At 40.0% G+C, this 18,819-nt stretch overlaps 1 protein-coding gene across 1 annotated transcript in view; it reads right to left on the bottom strand.

Moving 5' to 3' along the window:
- LOC308140133 (voltage-dependent N-type calcium channel subunit alpha-1B-like) overlaps positions 1 to 18,819 on the bottom strand; it is a gene marked incomplete at both ends in the record, with an annotated part of 213,483 nt that overhangs the window by 137,287 nt on the left and 57,377 nt on the right. Inside the window, one exon of the mRNA XM_080509811.1 lies at positions 1,661 to 1,752. Within this exon, the coding sequence (XP_080365937.1) occupies positions 1,661 to 1,752 (92 nt within the window). The remainder of the gene's footprint in view (positions 1 to 1,660; positions 1,753 to 18,819) is intronic.

Genomic DNA, 18,819 nt, shown 5'->3' with positions numbered 1-18,819 from the left:
TCTTAGACTCGGGTCTCATTTACACAACAATGTTTCAAGTTAAACGATATAGTTTTTTTGTTTCAGAAACGTTTTGTGTTTAGACAACAATGTTTTGAAAACATCCATTTACACTGGAACGATGTAGTGAGCATGCGAGTCCATGTTTTTTATTGTTATTAACAATAACGAGTTCACTTACATTAGTATGGACAGACGACCACGTTAGATCGTTATTACAGTGACCGTCAACTATAAAACTAACAAGTCCCAGGAGACCATGTACTGAGAGTCATGATGCCTACTATTGTTGTGACAGTCCATCTACTCATGCATCTGCAGAAAAACTATTTACTACGGCCGGAGTGCGCATGTGAAGTAACAGTATTTTCAAAAAGCGCCAGCATTTCCGAACAGTTTCTCCTGCTTACACTGAGACAGAGTCGGGGTGTTTTAAAAAATTGTGCTTTCAGTGACTCCGACCACCGACACCCAAAACACGACAAACATTTTCCCTTCTCACTTGAAGCGTTGTGTAAATGGTGAGTCTATGAAACACTGTTGGTGCTTTGAAATCTTTGAAATCTTTGAAGTCCATCCAGACCATTTGAGCTGCACATGAACAACCAGTGGTGTCGTCCAGAGGCCTGTACGAGGAACCTTGATCAATATATCCAGGATCTCTGTTTCCTTCCTCACTGCTCTTCTTTTAATTTACATTTCTCATCATGTTTTGAGGCCGAGTTTCTCTTGTGTGAGTTTTTTGTGATGGAATATTAATTCATCACCGTGACGCAGAGTTCTATAAATTCATGTTTCTCCAGTTCTGTCAGATGAGATCATTAACCTCATTATTACAGATCAACCCTCGTGGAGCGAAACAGACTTGGGACAAGTGAAGAACAAAACATTGAATTAGACATTCAGAGTCAGTTGCCAGGGTGATTTATCCCGGTGAGAAGAGAGTGAGCGTCGTAGTATGGAAAACCCAGCATTAATCCTTGAAGTTATCTCAATAAGAGAAAGTCCAGCGTTGTAGTACAGGCCACAGCTTATATGCAGGTATACGATGTATAGCCCCTTATTTTTCGTCCAGCATTGCGTACATTTTCTATCAAATCACCCCAATGCTCCGCTCAGCAGTATCTATGAGCCAGATTGCCTATTTTCTGCCTCCAATTGGCTCGTACTCACTGCATTCACTGATCTGATTGGTTAATGTTGATGTTTACTGTGCAGCATGAAGAGTAACAGGCCAATCAGAGACAGAGGAGGGCTAGGGTTAGGGTTATCACCAGGTAAATACTGTTCACCCATAAATTGTAACAAAATGATGTGACAATGACAGCAACTAAAATGGAGGAATTTTCACTTACACTGTTTCTAACAAATGGAGGCAAAAGTCAAGCATGAAACAAATTCTCCAGGAAACAAAACAACATTGCCATCGTCATACTACTCAAAACTAACCCGGCTTCTTAGAATAAAAATTCACTTTGTAAGAGCTGACAAAAATTTAATATTAACTGGAAAACATCTACATTTGTCTTCGTAACGTCATTGAAAAAGTTGTTCCGTGTACAAAATTTGTTACTGATTCATTTATTATTTTGTATCGCTGTTCCAGAGTGTGATGATCACATGTTATGTCCAGGAAAGATGTATAGAAAGAGCAGCTTACTGGGGATTCCTGACACGAGCTTCAGGGGTCTCAGCACTCTCACCGCTCGCAGGGTTCTCAGGTCAAAGTCCGATCCCACCGTGGCCAAGATCCTGCACAGAAACACATAAAAAAAATAAAAAAAAGTTAGAAAAGCTCATATCTACACAAAATGGCTGAAAAAAGGAATCTGCAAAATAAAAATATTCTACGATATGATTCTCATATTTGATGAAGCGTGAGAAAATATAAAATCCATTCAAGGTGGAGTTAAGACTGAAAACACCACAGCAGCTTTATTTCCAGCAGCCATTAATGTTGTCATTGATTTCTTGAGAAATGAACCAAATGTCATTTCACGCTAAAGTGACCGGTGGTTTTCTTTCATTTGTCCTCAGTCAATTGAGTGATGATGTAAAACAGTGTTTCAGCACCGGAGCAGATATCAGCAGTGCCTCTCACACACATTCACTCACACAACCAGAGGCTGATCATATAAGACGCGACGTGCTGGATGTGTGTGTGTGTGTGTGTGTGTGTGTGTGTGTGTGTGTGTGTGTGTGAGTGTGTTTGCAGATGCACTTTCAGCTACAGGGCCACAGCTGGCAGCCCTCATTACGAGCTGTACCCAGAGGGGGGGACTTACGGTAAGTGCTCCACGGCAAAAGGAGAAAAAAAAGATGAAAGAAGTAATGAGAAGAACGATAAAGATTGGAATTGTTGGCAAAAGATAACTGAACCCAGATTAAACTGGAAAACAAACCGAGCCCATAAAGTGGGATGACGATTACATCAAATGGTAACAACGTTGTGTAAATCGATGAGCTGAGCGAAGAAGTGAAAGATTAAGCAACTTGCTGAATCCATTTGTTGTTACAAAAAAAAAAATGTTAACTTCACTTTTGCTGAGCCAAGATATTATTCTAAGTACGAACCTGTAATCAGCTGAATTGACTCAGTCCTCATTTACACGACTACGTTTTAAGTGAAAATGCATCGTTTTGCGTTTACGTGGCAACGCATTGAAAACAGAAACACTGAAAATTATATAGGTAGGCACCCAGATTAAAGGTCGTTACTTCTTAGTAACGGCAATTAACAATCCAACAAATTGACTTCCTACGTTTTATTTGTAGATTGAGATCACATGAATGAATATCCAACAACAATTAAGGAAGCTAAAGACGTTCAATCTGGACTAATAGGCTGAGTTTTTCTAAAGCCCCTGGCCTCATTATTATCGAGCCTCTGCATTCTCTTCAAAGGAGAGATTTTAACATGCAATTAAACTCATTATTCGCCACTTTGGCCTTGTCTAACATGAACGTCCAAGTCTAACAGCTTTCAAATAAGAAAATATGAAAACACATAATAGGCCCCTTTTAAAAACAGATTAGACTGAAAGGAAAGTGGTTCACTTCTTGCCGTTTGGATGGAATGAAAGCCTGTGCACAGAGACAATTTGTTGCTAATGCAGTCTCACGCCGAACTAAATTATTTCATTATTTATGTCAATACATGTATGAAGATGACAAATCTATAGAATACAAGTGGATTGGTAAAATTGGTGTTGGGTAATTTTAGGTACTAGTTATTCTAAAAAGGAGTCAACTGCTGGCTGCTGATAGTAAAAAGTAACTTTCAATTAATTCCAGCATCTCTTTCAATGAGTATGTCATAATAATGCACATATTGGTGTAACTTTATCTGAGCTAAATGTCAGGAAATCAGATCGTAGTGCACACACATTGTTTTTGTGTTAAGTTGATTAGTTATTGATACGGTTTAGTATCTTCAACGGCACATGCTTTACAGCATGCACTCTTCCATATATACATTTCAGGGATCATGAAGAACTCCTCGTAAAACATGTTGTGATGAAATTTTCAAACTAATAAAGTAAAAACTTGACAGGTAAACATGCAGACATCTCCTTTAAAAGTATGTTCATGCTTAATTTGAAATGTTTCACGGGGTTAATGCCCAAATGCTTGACCCTGAATAGGCAGATGTGTACGGAGTCTTCTGCATTCACTACGTGCATGAATTCATACAATTCCAGGGGGCTTATGGATGTCCAGCAAATAGAGCAATACCACTGATGACCTGTGGGGGCAGTGTTGAGAAGTCTCGCAAAACAAACATAAAAATGAAACGTAACTTTAAAGACACACAATTGGCGGATATCCTCAAGAAAAAATGGTGAAAATGTGTGCATGGATACAAGCAAATCGTTACCCAGCCTAGTGGATGTATTGATTAACAACCACACCAATAAAATTGACTTGTATGAAGACAGTGATGCTTGGCAATGTTTGAAACTTATATAAGAATTTCCATGCGTGAAGAGCCTTCAGTGTGGATACAAGCTAATGCTACTTCCATGGTACTGACTTTTTTTTTTGGCATTCATGTGGTGTTGCTCCTCCTCTAGTAAACAGGAGTTTGGTACAATGGTAACTTATGCAACCTTTTGTTGATGCTAATCTTTAAGGCCTTGCAGTGGGAGACAACACCTTCACAACTCTGCCACACAAGTAACAAGCTAAAAAAAAAAAAAAAAAAATGAACCGACTATCGCTGTAATATTCCAGGAATTTCAGGTTAGCAATTCAATAGAACCTTTTACTGATGTCATTAAAATAAATAAATGATAGCATTTATCAAATCTGTGTTTTTCTTTCAAAGCTTCGCAGCAGAGTGTTTTCAGGAGCTCCACAGCCTGCAGAAAATCCTCAAGAGTGCAAAAGCTTTAATGTTGACGGCAGAGTACTGTCATTTCTGACTGAAAGAGAATCTTCACACACAGTCATTCTCTCACACACACACACACACACATTCAGGGATAGAAAAAAGCAACCTTATCTCTCCCTGGTTACCAGCAGCATAGCAACCAATAAAGCGCATCTTTGCTGGAGGGCTTTACCATTACAGGGGGAATCCATTCGCGATACATGATTGTAAAAAAAAGAAAAACACGTATTTACTTAACATGCTTTTGCACATCTCTTCGAGTTCCATCATATTTGATAAGCTGATTATTTCCAGTCGCAATACACAATCAGCCACTTCATTAGGAACACATGTTGACTTGTTGAGTCAAATGGCTCATCAGCCAATCACATGACAGCAACTCAAAGTATTTTAACATGCAGAAGACAAGCTGAGTGATTTAGGTGAAGGTAGCAGGTCAGCTTGGTGGCAGACGGGCTCTTCTGAATAATTCAGAAACGGCTGATCAACTGGGATTTTCACATACAAGCATCACTGGGGCTTCTAGAGAAAAGTGAGAAAATAGAGACACTATCCAGCGACAGCAGTTTTATGATGCGCCGTTCACGTGTCAACGAGAACACATACCTTCGCCAGCGTCATATTTGTCACCATGGAAACTAATGATTACATGGTCGTTTGATCCACCACACCACTCCTATCATTTGTCATGGTGGTTTGAATTGCTTCACTGTTTGACACAGATGTAAACACATTCTAGTATTTCCGTGTGACCGCACCTGACCTTTGGCCCCCCGCCGCGAACCAGGGTAATGACATCACTGTATCACAATGCATATCAGAGTATAGTGAATTCAAAATGGAACATTTTGTCTTTGGTACGACAGCAACTGGATTAAAACACACTACGAGTACCAATACAAACTAGACCTTGACCTTTCGCCCTGAAAATGCCATGCAATTTAAGTCAAGCGTTTTTGCAACTAGTTAACACACACACACACAGTATGTATGTCATACATGCATACATACCAATAAATATATACACGCGGACAAAAACACAACATTTGCCTCAATTAAAATGACGGTTTAATCGCAGCTCAAGTTCTCCGTTGGTGGATGAACAAACCAATGCTTGGTACCGACATTCTTCGGTTTGTGGAGAGTGGCTGGACAAAAACAATGATTTTCTCCAGATTGTCATGACTCCCAGTCCATATTCTGCTGGGACTTAATAGTTTTATAGTTGACAATGACCTTAACAACAATGCAACCCGGTCCTCTTTCCACTTGAATTTCCACGTACTCCCCGTTGTTAATGTTCATGGTGTGTTGTTCTCTGCACGTGTGTGTGTGTGGGTGTGTGTGTCATCCACCTGCTGCAGAGAGAAGGAGAGAAATACACAATCACAGAGGGTTTTATCTCCGCTGATAGAGTATTTTATTGGTCATTTGCCGATTGGGATTCTGAAGAGGAAGATTTCTCAGCCACAGAGTCCAGCAGGGCTGGTTTTTGGGAATCATATTCATGCTGTGTGGGTTTTAAACTTCAGACACTGGGAGGTGCAGTTTGACGCAGACACACAAATTTGCTCCATCTGACTGTGATAAATGCTGCTTCAAATCGCAGGAACAAAAAGAATGACAGCATTGTTCTCTCTTGTGAAAAAAGTCATGTTATATTGCATTTTCCCCACATATGTTACATCGTCTCATTCTGGAGGTTCTTCTTCTGATCTGCTCGCTTTGTCGATCAGAGTCACAGTTTAGCCACAGTCATCACTTGTTTGAGGTGTTCTATCAGGGGGAGAGTCTTGAGAGTCTTTTCTTTTGCACATGTATTTGAACGAAACTTTCATTTAATTGTGTTTTGTGGGCTGAACAATATTCGCCCTCAGAGAAGACAGTGTTTGCGCTTTTTATTGGTGGAAATCTTGTTTTGAAGGGCAAATTGCAGACTTCCTGTTGGATTTAGGCACAGCGTATCAGCATGGGATTTTTAGGTCTTGATGAGACGAACAATTGGGTTTTGGTTGATCTCTCTATGACAGTACTACATTTTGTGAGTTTTTGAGCATGTTTAGGGATTCAAATTTGGGCCTAATGATGCAGCAGAATAAGAACTAATAATAATAAGAAACCTAACAAATACAATAGGGCCCTGGCCTTACGGGCTCAATCCCTTTTACAATTTCTAGTATTTTAACTACTTCAACTTCTTTAGCAATACAGTTTAGCTTTCTTCAGCACCAGCTTTGTATTTTCTTCAGGAAATACTGAATCTTTCATGTGTTTTGTCATTTCTTTTTGTTTACTTTCTCCCCAGTATCAACTACAATGATGATGGCACCAATGACTTCTGTGGACTTCATCCCGGGACACAGGTGTAACGGCTCACAGGGTCCCATATTCCACAGCCCACAGGGTCCCGTGTTCTACGGCCCGCAGGGTCCCGTGTTCTACGGCCTGCAGGTCAGTGCAATTCTTTGAATTTAACCTATTAGATGTAATTAATTACCAAATTCAGTTATTGAGATCAGATCAGAAGTGAAAAAAAGCAGATTGCTGCATCCGTAGGTCGAGGCAGAATCTCGATATTAGGTATTATTAATGTTCTGATACTTCAAGCTTCAACATTTACAACATCTTTCTGACCGTTCTCAGCATTGTCCTGAACTTTTCAATCTAATTTATACATTAAATACCCTCACATTGATCCTCTATCCTCTGTTTCCTCCTGTCTTCTCCTCCATTGCCATTCTCTCTATCTGATCACACCTCTTTGGACTACTTGTTTCTGCTTAATCCTGCATTTTGGACTTGTTTATTTGTTTGTGTGCATGTGTGTTACATCTCGTTGCCTCGTTTTCAGTTTTTTCTGTGTTGCTTGTTTTAATGGCTACATCCTCATAATCATCACATTTTCTACCTCAAATTGCAGCAGCAGAACATGAGCCCAGTTGAGGAGCCGCAGCAGCAGCAGCCTCAGTTTGAGGGGCCTCAGGGGGCGGAGAAGCTGGTGTGGGATCAGCAGCTTGAGGAACCAAAGCCTCAGCAGCTGGAGAAGCCAGAGGTGTCTCAGCAATTTAAGTGGCCAGAGGTGCCGGAGGTGCCGGAGGGGCCGGAGGAGCCAAACAAAACAGACGAACATCAGAAACCTGAGCAGTATCAGGAGTTGGAGGAGACGAAGCTCAGCCGGGGGACCCTCAGAAAACATCAGCAGTTGCTGAAGCTCTACCAGTGCCTTCACGAGTCTCAGCAGCCTGAGGGGACCGAGGAGCCTCAGAAGCCTGAGGAACTGGCGGAGAATCAGGAGCTGGAGGAGCCAAAGCCCAGCCGGAGAGGCCGGAAAAAGCAGAAGAAGAGGAAGAATCCCAACATCCTCAGTAGCTGGGATTGCTGGGAGTGATCTCGTAAGTAACATACTCAGACACACAAAAGTTGAACCCAGAAAGACTTTGAGGCTCAAATTCAGGACCAAAGCTGGATTTGGGGAAAGATACTTTGAATACCTGCACTGTTGTTGGATCTCTGTCACCCTGTGTGAAATTGTTGAAGAGCTGTTCAATATGTGGCCTTTAAAAAGTCAATTTCTCACTGTGTGTTCCAGGCACCTTCTCAGATCTTGGAGTGGAGAGAGCAGAGCTGCAGAGGGAGTCATACAACGAGAGAGTCCAAGTCCAGAGAGCTCCCTCTTGGTCAAACCCGAGATCCCCCACCCAAAAAATACAAACAAAAAATACAAAAAAAACAATTACATTACTACGTGTGGTCATTAAAAATGTCATCGGTGGCAACCGAATGAGTCGGGGTTTGAGCAATCATAATCATATTGTTTTCTATTTTCAACTCTCAGTATTCCTTCCATTTTCACTTTCATTCTCTCTCATACACTCGTCCTTTTCATTGGATCAGCTTTACTCTGCGCTTTTCCCATATTGGTACTTGGCGTCCCAACTAAACCCACAAATATTACGTCCTCTCGTCAGAGAACAGGGCGCCTTCCCAAACAATGGACTCACTGGACGCATCCAAAATAGAAATAATATATTTCTACAAGAGCGGTGGAAACGTTTTACTGCATCACTTCAAAAAATTATCTTTGCTGGGAGATAAACATGCTGGAGCAGCGAGCACAGACTGCTGAATCTCATTTGCAATGAAATTCTGTAAAGTTGTCAAGATATTCACAGATTCAAATTTCTGGCATCAGTAACTAACAAAATGTCAAACAAACGAAACCTGAAGGCGTCAGAGAAAATTCCTGAGACGGAGCATGGTCTGGGTCGCCGACGACTCTTGTTGTTTTTCCAGCTACTCGTTCCTCCCAGATTGTGCTCAAGTCTCTCTGAGTGGTTCCAATAATTTTGGAGAAGACTTTGACTACATTAGATTTACAATTAGATGGATTGAAGAGATAAAATCTGACGTAATACAGGTAGAAACATTGACATAATGCAGGTTGAGTCATAGCCATAAAACAGGTAGAATTTGATACACACACACTCTCTCGGTAAATCATAGATATAGTGAAGGTAGAATCATAGACTTAACACAGATAAAATTTGAAGTAGAATACAGATAGCATCATAGGTATAATATAGGTGGAATCAAAGACGTAATCGAGGAAACACGGTGAAATCTGTACTTTGTTCAAACACGTCACCTAACGACACACACTGCTTCTGATCACACATGAAACGTTTGTATATTTACATGCCAGTTAATTGTATTATTGTGTTTGTTCCTGGAAATATCCACAATACGATTTCATTTTTTGTTAAACTCATGTTGTCACCTCTACGACAGTTGGCAGTATTCACCCTTTTCGTCTTGCAAATATTGGGAAATCTCCAGACAACCTGCAACATGTGTCAAATTCAAGATCCGCTGGACAAATCTTGTCTCCTGTGTGATCATATGTGGCCCTTCTTGCTTGAAAAGGAGCCATTGGCTCTCCTATCTCATATGTATGGATTCATTGAAAAACAGAAGTGTTAATTGAAATGAAAATACTAAAAAAAATGTTAGTTGTATGTATCCATTGACTTTCCATGAGAAACTTCTGGATAGTACTATCACACTTTAACAGACACACATACAGACCTACGCACACACACACACACACACACACACACACACACACACACACACACACACACACCCTTATAGAAGCCTGTTAACCCGTGATAATCCATAAATTAGCCACGTCATTGTATAAGCCGCAGGGTTCAAGGCGTGTGATAAAAATGGCAGCTTTTAGTCCAGGAATTACGGTACATCTTTTTCAGTGTTTTTTTTTTTCGTGTAAGCAGACATCATTTTCAAACCGTGTAAACGCAAAACCTTTCTGAAACAAAAGTGCAAAAGTGATGCGTTTTTATTGGAAACAGGGCTTCAGACTGGGTAGAATATTTGGGTTGATGTAAATATTAGTGACTTGACTTAAGACACAACAAGGCTGTCCAAAATAACATGGTAAGATCAATCCTTTTTTCAACCATCCATAAGGGTTATACATTTATTTCCAAATCGCAGTACAGGGATCGAAGAAGACTGCAAAGCATCATTACTCCCATTATAATCCCACAATGTACAAGCTTTTGTTTCCACTTCCAGGTTTTTCACTGTTCCACACCTTACAGAAGCCGTTGTATGTCAGACTGTAATCCTGCTAATGACCGTCAATCATGATTTCAGCCGTTTCCACACCAGGTTTTCACTGAACTGAAACACAGCATAAGAGGAATAAAAGCGGGAGCCGAGAAGAAAAAAGAAGAAATTTACAGCACCTGGCAAAAATTCAAACAGTCTGGTTTACATCTGAGCGACACCTTAATTAATTAGTGTTGTTTGGAGCTTTAACAATATACTAAATCAGTTCTTCTTTGTAATGAATGGTTTTTCAAGTCTGTCTCGCTTTGCTGTTCCAAACATTTTTTCCCCATTCAGCTATTTTTTCTCCAGCCACTTGGCAAACTACTACACTGGAAGTACTGAGTGACCTCTCCAAACACTGCTGCAGTTATGTAGTTCTCCTCTGCAGCACCTAAACTATGAATGGGCTTTCTTACAACTGAAGTCATGAGAAAATCACTAGCAGCTTCAGAAAATCCAGCCAAGAAGAGCATCTTCAGCTACTTTGTGCAACCTGAATCTGCTGTCAGGTTTAAAAAGCAACTACTGCAATATCTAGAAGAACTACTGGGTTGAGTGGTGAGTAATCTAAATATTCATAGACTGAAGAAATCTTGCACCAACTCTTCCAATAAAGAGCTTCCTTTCAATTATTTTATCAGTTATCTTCTACTGAGCTTGAAGTGGTATCTTAAGTCTTGAAGTGGTATTTGATCCACAGTTTCAATCAGTCACTGAAAACTATCCCACATAACAACAATTGTATTATTGTATACAGCGAATAATCTGATCTCTAGAAGTGGCTATAACTTAGGTTTTTTTCTTATCTTCAATCGAATATCTTATACCACTGTTGTAATACACAACAGCATTAACATACATACATGTTTTCAAAACAAAATGACATAGGTATACATGGATTACTTGTTTTGTAACCCATGAACCCCCAACCCTTTTTTATTTTATTCAACAGGAAATTTGTTAGATTCTGCATGTCTTTCTTGCTTATTAAATTGATTCGAATTAAATCATTGCAATACAATGCATGAAATAGAACAAAAAAGAATAAATTATGACACATAATTCCGTCCCTTGTATTTGTGAACAAAATAAAAGTTTAGCTTTTATCAGCGAATCCTCAAAAAAATACCATTAAGGTGTGCTTTTACTAGATCGTTCCAATACACCTCACAACTAGTCAAACCAGTTACAAAAAACTATAATGTTATATAACAAGATTATAACACAAATCTTATTTTATCAGAACAAAGGCCAAATAAAAAAAACTTTTTCTGACCTGAATTAATCAGGACTATGCTTCTCTTTCTTACCATTATCATTGTGCCGATGTACCAACATAAAAACCGCCTTTCCATTGATCAGGGCTTATGAAAGCAAATCAATGTGTGTATTCTACATTTTTACAGGGTAATTAACACTCTACATGTACTCTACACTCTACAATGGCAAGTCAATCTCCCGAGAGAGGATACACACTTCCTCTTACCAACATAGAATACTTTTCAAATTAAAATACATATATAGGTGCATTAAAGAAACAAGGGTAGAAATAAATTGTGTTTTCTCCCCGGGGTGACACTGTGTTTCCACACATGCGGTCCAGGAGTTGAAATTTTACACTTTTCAAGGAAACGTATTCTTTGAGGAGTTAGGAAACTCAATATTTCAGGTTTTTCTGAGGGTGGGTGTGTCCACCTGCGTTTAGCATCACAGAAATTGGAGAAAAGACTTGTGGGCTTTTGTTTAAAGGGTACACTTGGTGGGCTTCAACAACAAAAATGGTTTACAGCAGAAGTGTCAAACTCAGGCCTCATTTACACAAAAGCATTTAAGTGAAAACAGACAAAGTCAGTTTTGGGTTTTTTTTTTCGGAGTCCGTCTTTAAAACATTCTAACTCCTTATATGTACATGGGGAAGAACAACATTTTTCCAAAACGCTGCGACTGCACATGTGAACCACAGCTTTGGTAAATAGTTCTCCAGAATGTCCTCGCTCCCAGTCAATATTCTCGCAGCTTAGTCGTCTGTAAGTAAGTAAGTAAGTAAGTAAAATTTATTTATAAAGCGCTTTTCACAGATAAAAATCACAAAGTGCTGTACAGGAGAAAAGGTAAAAACAACAATATAAAATGTATATACATGTGTAAAATTTTCGTGACACTAGTGAAAAAAAATCCCATCAACCAAAAGCTCTCCTAAATAAACATGTTTTCAGATTCTTCTTAAAAGAGACAACAGAGTCTGCCAGGTGCGGAGACAGGGGCAGAGCGTTCCACAGTCGAGGGGCAACGGACTGAAAAGACAGGTCCCCTCGGGTCTTGTAATGAATCTTAGGGACCACAAGCAGGTTCTGGCCAGACGACCGAAGAGTACGGCCAGAGGAGTACGGCTTCAAAAGGTCCAGGATGTCCATACGAATGTCTGTGTACTCCCATTGTTAATGTTTATATCGTATTGTTCTCTGCACGCATGTGTGTGAGGTTTCATTATCGAAACAACCAACAGGATCAGCTACTATTAAAAAACTAATTTCTGTTGTCACATGAGCTCCAAGTCAGTTGGGGAAGCGCTATGTAAGTGAAATCCATTCACAAGTGTAGAGAGTGTGTATTGATTATTGCTGTTGCTGGTTATACTCTGGAGGAAAAAGCCCCTTGAATCACCCAAAGAAAACAAGCTCCCTGTTCGTGACCTGAGCGAGAGCGCTCTATTCAGAGCGAGACTCTGTGACCTGAAGAAGATGAAAAGAGCAGAAAAATATGAGGGGAAAAAATAAAAAAAGCTAAAGCATGACTCACCCTCCCAGCATTTATTTCAATACATCTAGGTACATAGGTTTGTGTGTTTGGATGCACTCGTGTGCGTGTGTGGAGGTTTGATCTGATGGCCGCGACAGGCAGACAGTTGAAGCAGGCGGCGGGCTGGAAAAGTCACTACGACTTTTAATATCCCTTCATCGTCACCACAATCTGACCGTGAGGGCACCAGACACTAAACACAGGAAATATAGAGAGTGATAATATTGTTTGTCACCCACCAGCTAACATCCTTTAAAAAAAAAAAGGATACAAACAAGACTTTGTTTTCCACATTGGTGGAGAATTTCATTAAAAAAAAAAAAAAAAAAAGACTTGTCGGTGGTGCAGCTCATCAAACACACATTTCTGAAGAAAGATGTGATTCAGCCGTTTTCAAGGGAATATAAATAGAGCTGGAACCACTTTAACATGGAGGAAACAATAGCAGGAGCAGATAGCGAGGTGAGAGTGATTCATGCTGCCCATCAAAATCCGTGGGAAGAAGCTTCAGTCCATTATTTGCTATTTGTCATGCAAAAAAAAAAAGTAACTGTGCTGCATGAGTGAAATTTTGTTCTTCTGGTAAGAAGAGAAGGAGAATTTACCTTTTGAAGACCATTAGAATGATTTATTTCAGCTGTTTTTTTGTAGTTTAATTCATTTATATTGTGTATTTTCTACTTAAAGCAGGTTATGTCAACAGAAAGAAGAATCACGTAGTGGCAGAGTAAAATTAAAGAAATGTCATTGAGGAAGTTTCAAAAATTAGAAATCACGACTGGAAAAAAAATGACAAATTTTTGTTTTCCTGCCTCAAAGTGGACAAGAATACTGTCAAATTCCTCCCTTTGAATGAGAATGAATGAATCCAAAATCATGAATAATAATAAAAGCTGAACTCTTAAAACAAAATCAGTCATAAAAATGTAATTGTCAAAAAATAATAGTATTTTTTTTTTGTCAGTCTTTTTCGAAATTTAAAAAGAAGTAATGATGGGAAATGGTGTATTCATGAATCCCTGAGGTGGACGTCTTAATTATGAGATTATTCTTAAATATTCCAGTCAAAATGTAGAGTAATGGCTGACATTAAAGTTACTCTACCAGAATCCACACGGGAAAATGACAATTTTAGGACACAGTGCAGAGGGTCTGCCTCGCTTCACAACGCCTTTACAAACATTCACGTCGATACTTTGCGGTGTTTTGAACATAAAATCCATCCAAACAGTGACATGTTGTCACAAAAAGTCGGATAGCACGGACAGTGCTTCTTCCATAACATGCTAAGTTGGCTGAAACTGTGGAAAGGATTTCCTGACTTATTGAGACCCGCCTCCTTTCAGGAAATCCATTCCACATTTTGCAATGAGCAGAGCAGCCAGAACAGAAACACATGTGGACTCATTTTAGCAGAAGCACAGATGTGGCTTCATGGATCGGAAACCTCCACAGGTTGTGTCGGAAATTTCCGATCCGTGAATTATGTTCATATCGGAACCCGATACCGATACTGGATCGGACCGGCCCCATCCCTAGTTTTGTGTTTACACTGACATTTTGAAAATGATATTAACTTACACAGAAAGGATGCTGAAAAGTGTATTCTGAATTTAAAAGGCTAAATCATGAAGGACAAAAAACTGGGAGACTTTTTTGTTTGATTACATTTTCTGCGGCATCTCAGCATCATAGGGCCATCATAAACTGATAAATATGAATGAAAGTGGGATGCAGGCACAACTACAGATAAAGAATCATGCTTTAAGGATAAAAAAGTGAAGAAACAGCACTAAGCATAAATCAAGCACTTCATGCTCCTACGCTACAAAGTCATGCTCTATCAAGCCGTTTCTGTGAGAGGAGGCTGCTCACGGTAACAAACCCACACAGAATTACCATTCAGATCTGACGCTTTTCTCACTCAGATTCTTGTTATGACTTCATCTGATTTCACAATACAACCACTTAGAATTACACAGCTTCAACACAATACAGAAACATGGAGATAGATTTTCTTATTTTTTGACAAAACCTCTGGCAATAAAATTAGCTATTTTAGTGTTACAAGACTTCAAAGTGGTAACGGGCATTTGATTTTTCCAAGATGTTAAAAAGATGATCATTTATATTCCACAATGATTAATTAAAGCTGGGGAAAAAGGCATGATGGACACACAGTGGTGAATTGATGCTGAAGATTGTAGCCAAGAGAAATGCAGCTTTTATTGTGAGGTGGAGTGATGTAGTTTAATTACTGCAACCGTGCCCTGCTGGGGGCCGGGGGGGCTGTGATTGAGTTTTTCACACATCCCGGTAAGATGAGATGGACGGGGGATCTCTGAGGACAGATGAGGGAACATGGTTCTGACAACACCACCGACTCGCTGTGTCTGTCTGGATGAGCTCTGCCAGCTGGTCACGAACTGTGTGTGTGTGTGTGTGTGTGTGTGTGTGTGTGTGTGTGTGTGTGTGTGTGTGTGTGTGTGTGTGTGCGTGCGTGCGTGCGTGCGTGCGTGCGTGCGTGCGTGCGTGCGTGCGTGCGTGCGTGTGTGTGTCCACGCATGTGCGCTTTATGCTTTTATAATATAGCTGCCCGTCAGCCAGCAGCTGTAGTATTGGAGTATTGTAGTATCTATCTATCTATCCATCTATCTATCCATCTATCCATCTATCCATCTATCCATCTATCCATCTATCCATCTATCTATCTATTTTCACTCTCAGCACCTCCACTGAGAGTACTCATTGGTGTCAAATCAAAGTACGGCCTTTTACAGCTTTTATTACTTTTCATTTACATATGAAGCACACCCCAGGAATTGAATCTCTATTCACTGTGGCCAAAAAGATGCCCCAGTAAGTCACTACGAACATAAGTGAATGTTTGGGTTTTTATAATATAGGATATATTAGGAAGTTAGATAGGAAATCCTCTCCAGATCTCCGCATGTATTGGAAATACTGGTCTAGGCTAGACTATAGCCAGTATCATAGATAGAAACACGAGATGCTGCATCTGTTAGGCCATCAGCGCCTGTTGATACGACCTGCCTTCAGTGCCGTCATCTTCGGGCCGTCTCTCTCTAACATATAGATTCCAGGCTGGAAATTCCACAAAAACATGTGTAGCACATGTACATGAGCAGGGATGGGTAAATATGTCTGGTTATGTACTGTCTGTGTACAGGATTAAGTCATCAGCATACAGGGATAATTGATGGGTTTGTTCCCCTTCAGCTGACCCCCCATTCAGCCTGCTTCATTCCTCCCAGCAGCTCAATGACCAAATCGAATAGAAGCGAGGACTGTGGACGTCTCTGTCTGGTCTGTCTGTTGTCTGCAAGATAATTACTCACTGTTTTATTTATTGTAATACAAGATACAGGACTGTAACACTCCCACTGATTCTCATTTTGTATTAAGGGCTCTGCATGGGTATCATCTTTACTCCAGAACCTTTTCATATTTTGAATAAGTGAACACAAGGTATGGAAAAAGGTTGTTTGGTTTTTTTTTTTTTATTTTCTTATGTTCCATCTATGTCGGTGTAACAGAATGTGCTTGTGTGTCTGTGTGTTTTGGAGCTCAATGCTAAATCATATTGATGTGCGTGTAAGACGGTTATTTTCTTACCTTTACTTGAGGTACATTGAACATACTGTATTGTCATCCACAGGGGAGTTGAGTGGAAATATCAATCTTATTCAAATACAACTCTTTCTTTTAATTGGATGACTGTCTTGTTAACCAACCACTGCTGGGACTTTGATCTAGTACCTCTATGATGGAAACATTTCTGGATGTTTTATATAATTTTAGATAGTTGGCAATGCCAAGTTCTCCCAGTGTGTGTGTATGTGCATTTCTGACTAATCCTGTATCCTTCCACAGTCCAAAAAAAATGCAAGTGAGGTTAACTGGCGACGTGGTGTTATTCACACAACAGTTACTAAATTAGATTGTGTGGACGTCTCTTTCAACACAACATCTTTGGCATTTTTTCAGATTTCTAGTGACAAAGGCCTGATTGCTATTTAAAAAGAAACAATGAGGCACCTTTAACTTATCCCTGCTGTGTTTGTGCCAAATCAACAAGCAGGAAAAGGAAACTGTTGTTAAATCACATGTTTTAAAACTGAAAACATTAAAACGTGATTCCTTAGTCAAATCTAATATCATCTCTAATATCTGCTCGTGTCATTGTCTAGACAAAATCCCATAAACCACGTCAAAATGATCCCCGGTACATCTGTTCCATGTCATCAAGACACTGCACTGGATGTGTACATGCACGGACACACACACACACACACACACACACACACAGAAAATTAACCTCATCATTAGACACAGACCATTTCTTGCCCATTAGAACCTCATTTCAACCATTTCATCTAATAAGAAATGAGCAAGCCAATCATAAAACAGACATCACCTCATGTCACATCCTGTTTGTGAACAAAAATGGACTGTGTGTGTGTGTGTGTGTGTGTGTGTGTGTGTGTGTGTGTGTGTGTGTGTGTGTGTGTGTGTGTGTGTGTGTGTGTGTGTGTGTGGTGTTGTGCCTCAACAATGTGAGTGGACAGCTGTGACAGTCAGGAGAGACCAAGCATTTCCCACAATGCACATGAGGACAGAAGGAGGTCCTCATGAACTCATCGAGGCTGCCAGAGCCGCTCGCCGTCAAACATAGTGTGTTTAGTGCTGTAGCACTAAATACACACGCACACACACACACACGCACACACACACACACACACACACACACACACACACACACACACGGGCAGGTTTCCTCCTCATGATTTATGAATAACTCAAAAGTAAGACTATCACAGCTCAGATCTTCAGGCTAAAACTTAACATAACGCCTGATTATATGACGAACTGGACTCGACGACACAACCCAGAAAATATTTCATAAAAGTGGAATTTGTTCAAAAGGTCAAACTAAAACAGCAGCAGAAACCATGTGCAAAAAGTTTCCATGAACTACGTTAAAACAAAACTACAAGCTTCGGTCTGCAAATATTTCAAACTTGAAGTCCGGAATTATTTCTCAAACAGCTCAACATGATGAACAGAGTGCAAAGAAAAGGGTTGACAATAAAATGAAGTGGTTTTGTGCAGCTCAGGTGACGATGGTACCTGCCTTTTCTCCTGGATTTACTTCATTTTACTGCCTCTTTCCCCTTCTACCAACGTAAGCAATAAAGCTTGAGCAACCAGAACATGAAAACAACGCTTAATATGTAAAATCTGCATCTGATGGCCAGTGCCTGATTTCAGTATTGACATAAAGGATAAAATTGCATTCTGGATATTTTTAAAGACGGACCCTGATAGAATGGATTTAAAGCTAATGCTAGTTTGTTACATTTTATATTTTATTTTACATCTCAGCTCAGCTCATTGTTTTATCACTGATTTTTAATATTTGTTTGGTGGTTTTGCCAGATTTGAACCTCTTATGGGCCACTTTTGTCCCACGGGCGTCATGTCTAACACCGCTGGCGTAACATCTGTAAACACCATCAATCCGAGCATCGCTCGATTATGAAATACATAAATAAGCAATGTGAAGCTTTTCGTATGTCCCAAAATCTGCATCCAAACAAACACTGCCATCCAGCCTAATGTACCTTATTATTTCTATATATTCCACCTTTGTACTAAACAGTAAATTAACTGCTGAGCAGGCAAAGCAGAAAACACAGAGCTCACATAATAGAATCTGACATGCAGTTATCATACCTGAGCCAAACAATGACTCAAGGATGATTAGCTCCAGTTTAAGATGAGGTGCACCCAAAAAGACCCAAATGGAGGGGAAACAGAGGGAGGCTGGCAGCCGTGTGATTCACTGCCACTTAACGTGGAGCTGTGGTTAATTGATAAGCAGCCATGTGTCATGAGGTCTGCGCTGGTGTTCAGTCTGCCTGCTGCAGAAAAGGAAAGACAACAAGTCCATTCAGAGGCACTCGGTT

The sequence above is a fragment of the Blennius ocellaris genome (assembly GCF_963422515.1).
Source record: "Blennius ocellaris genome assembly, chromosome: 15".
Classification (NCBI taxonomy): Eukaryota; Metazoa; Chordata; class Actinopteri; order Blenniiformes; family Blenniidae; genus Blennius; species Blennius ocellaris.
This window is presented reverse-complemented; position numbering and strand designations above follow the sequence as displayed.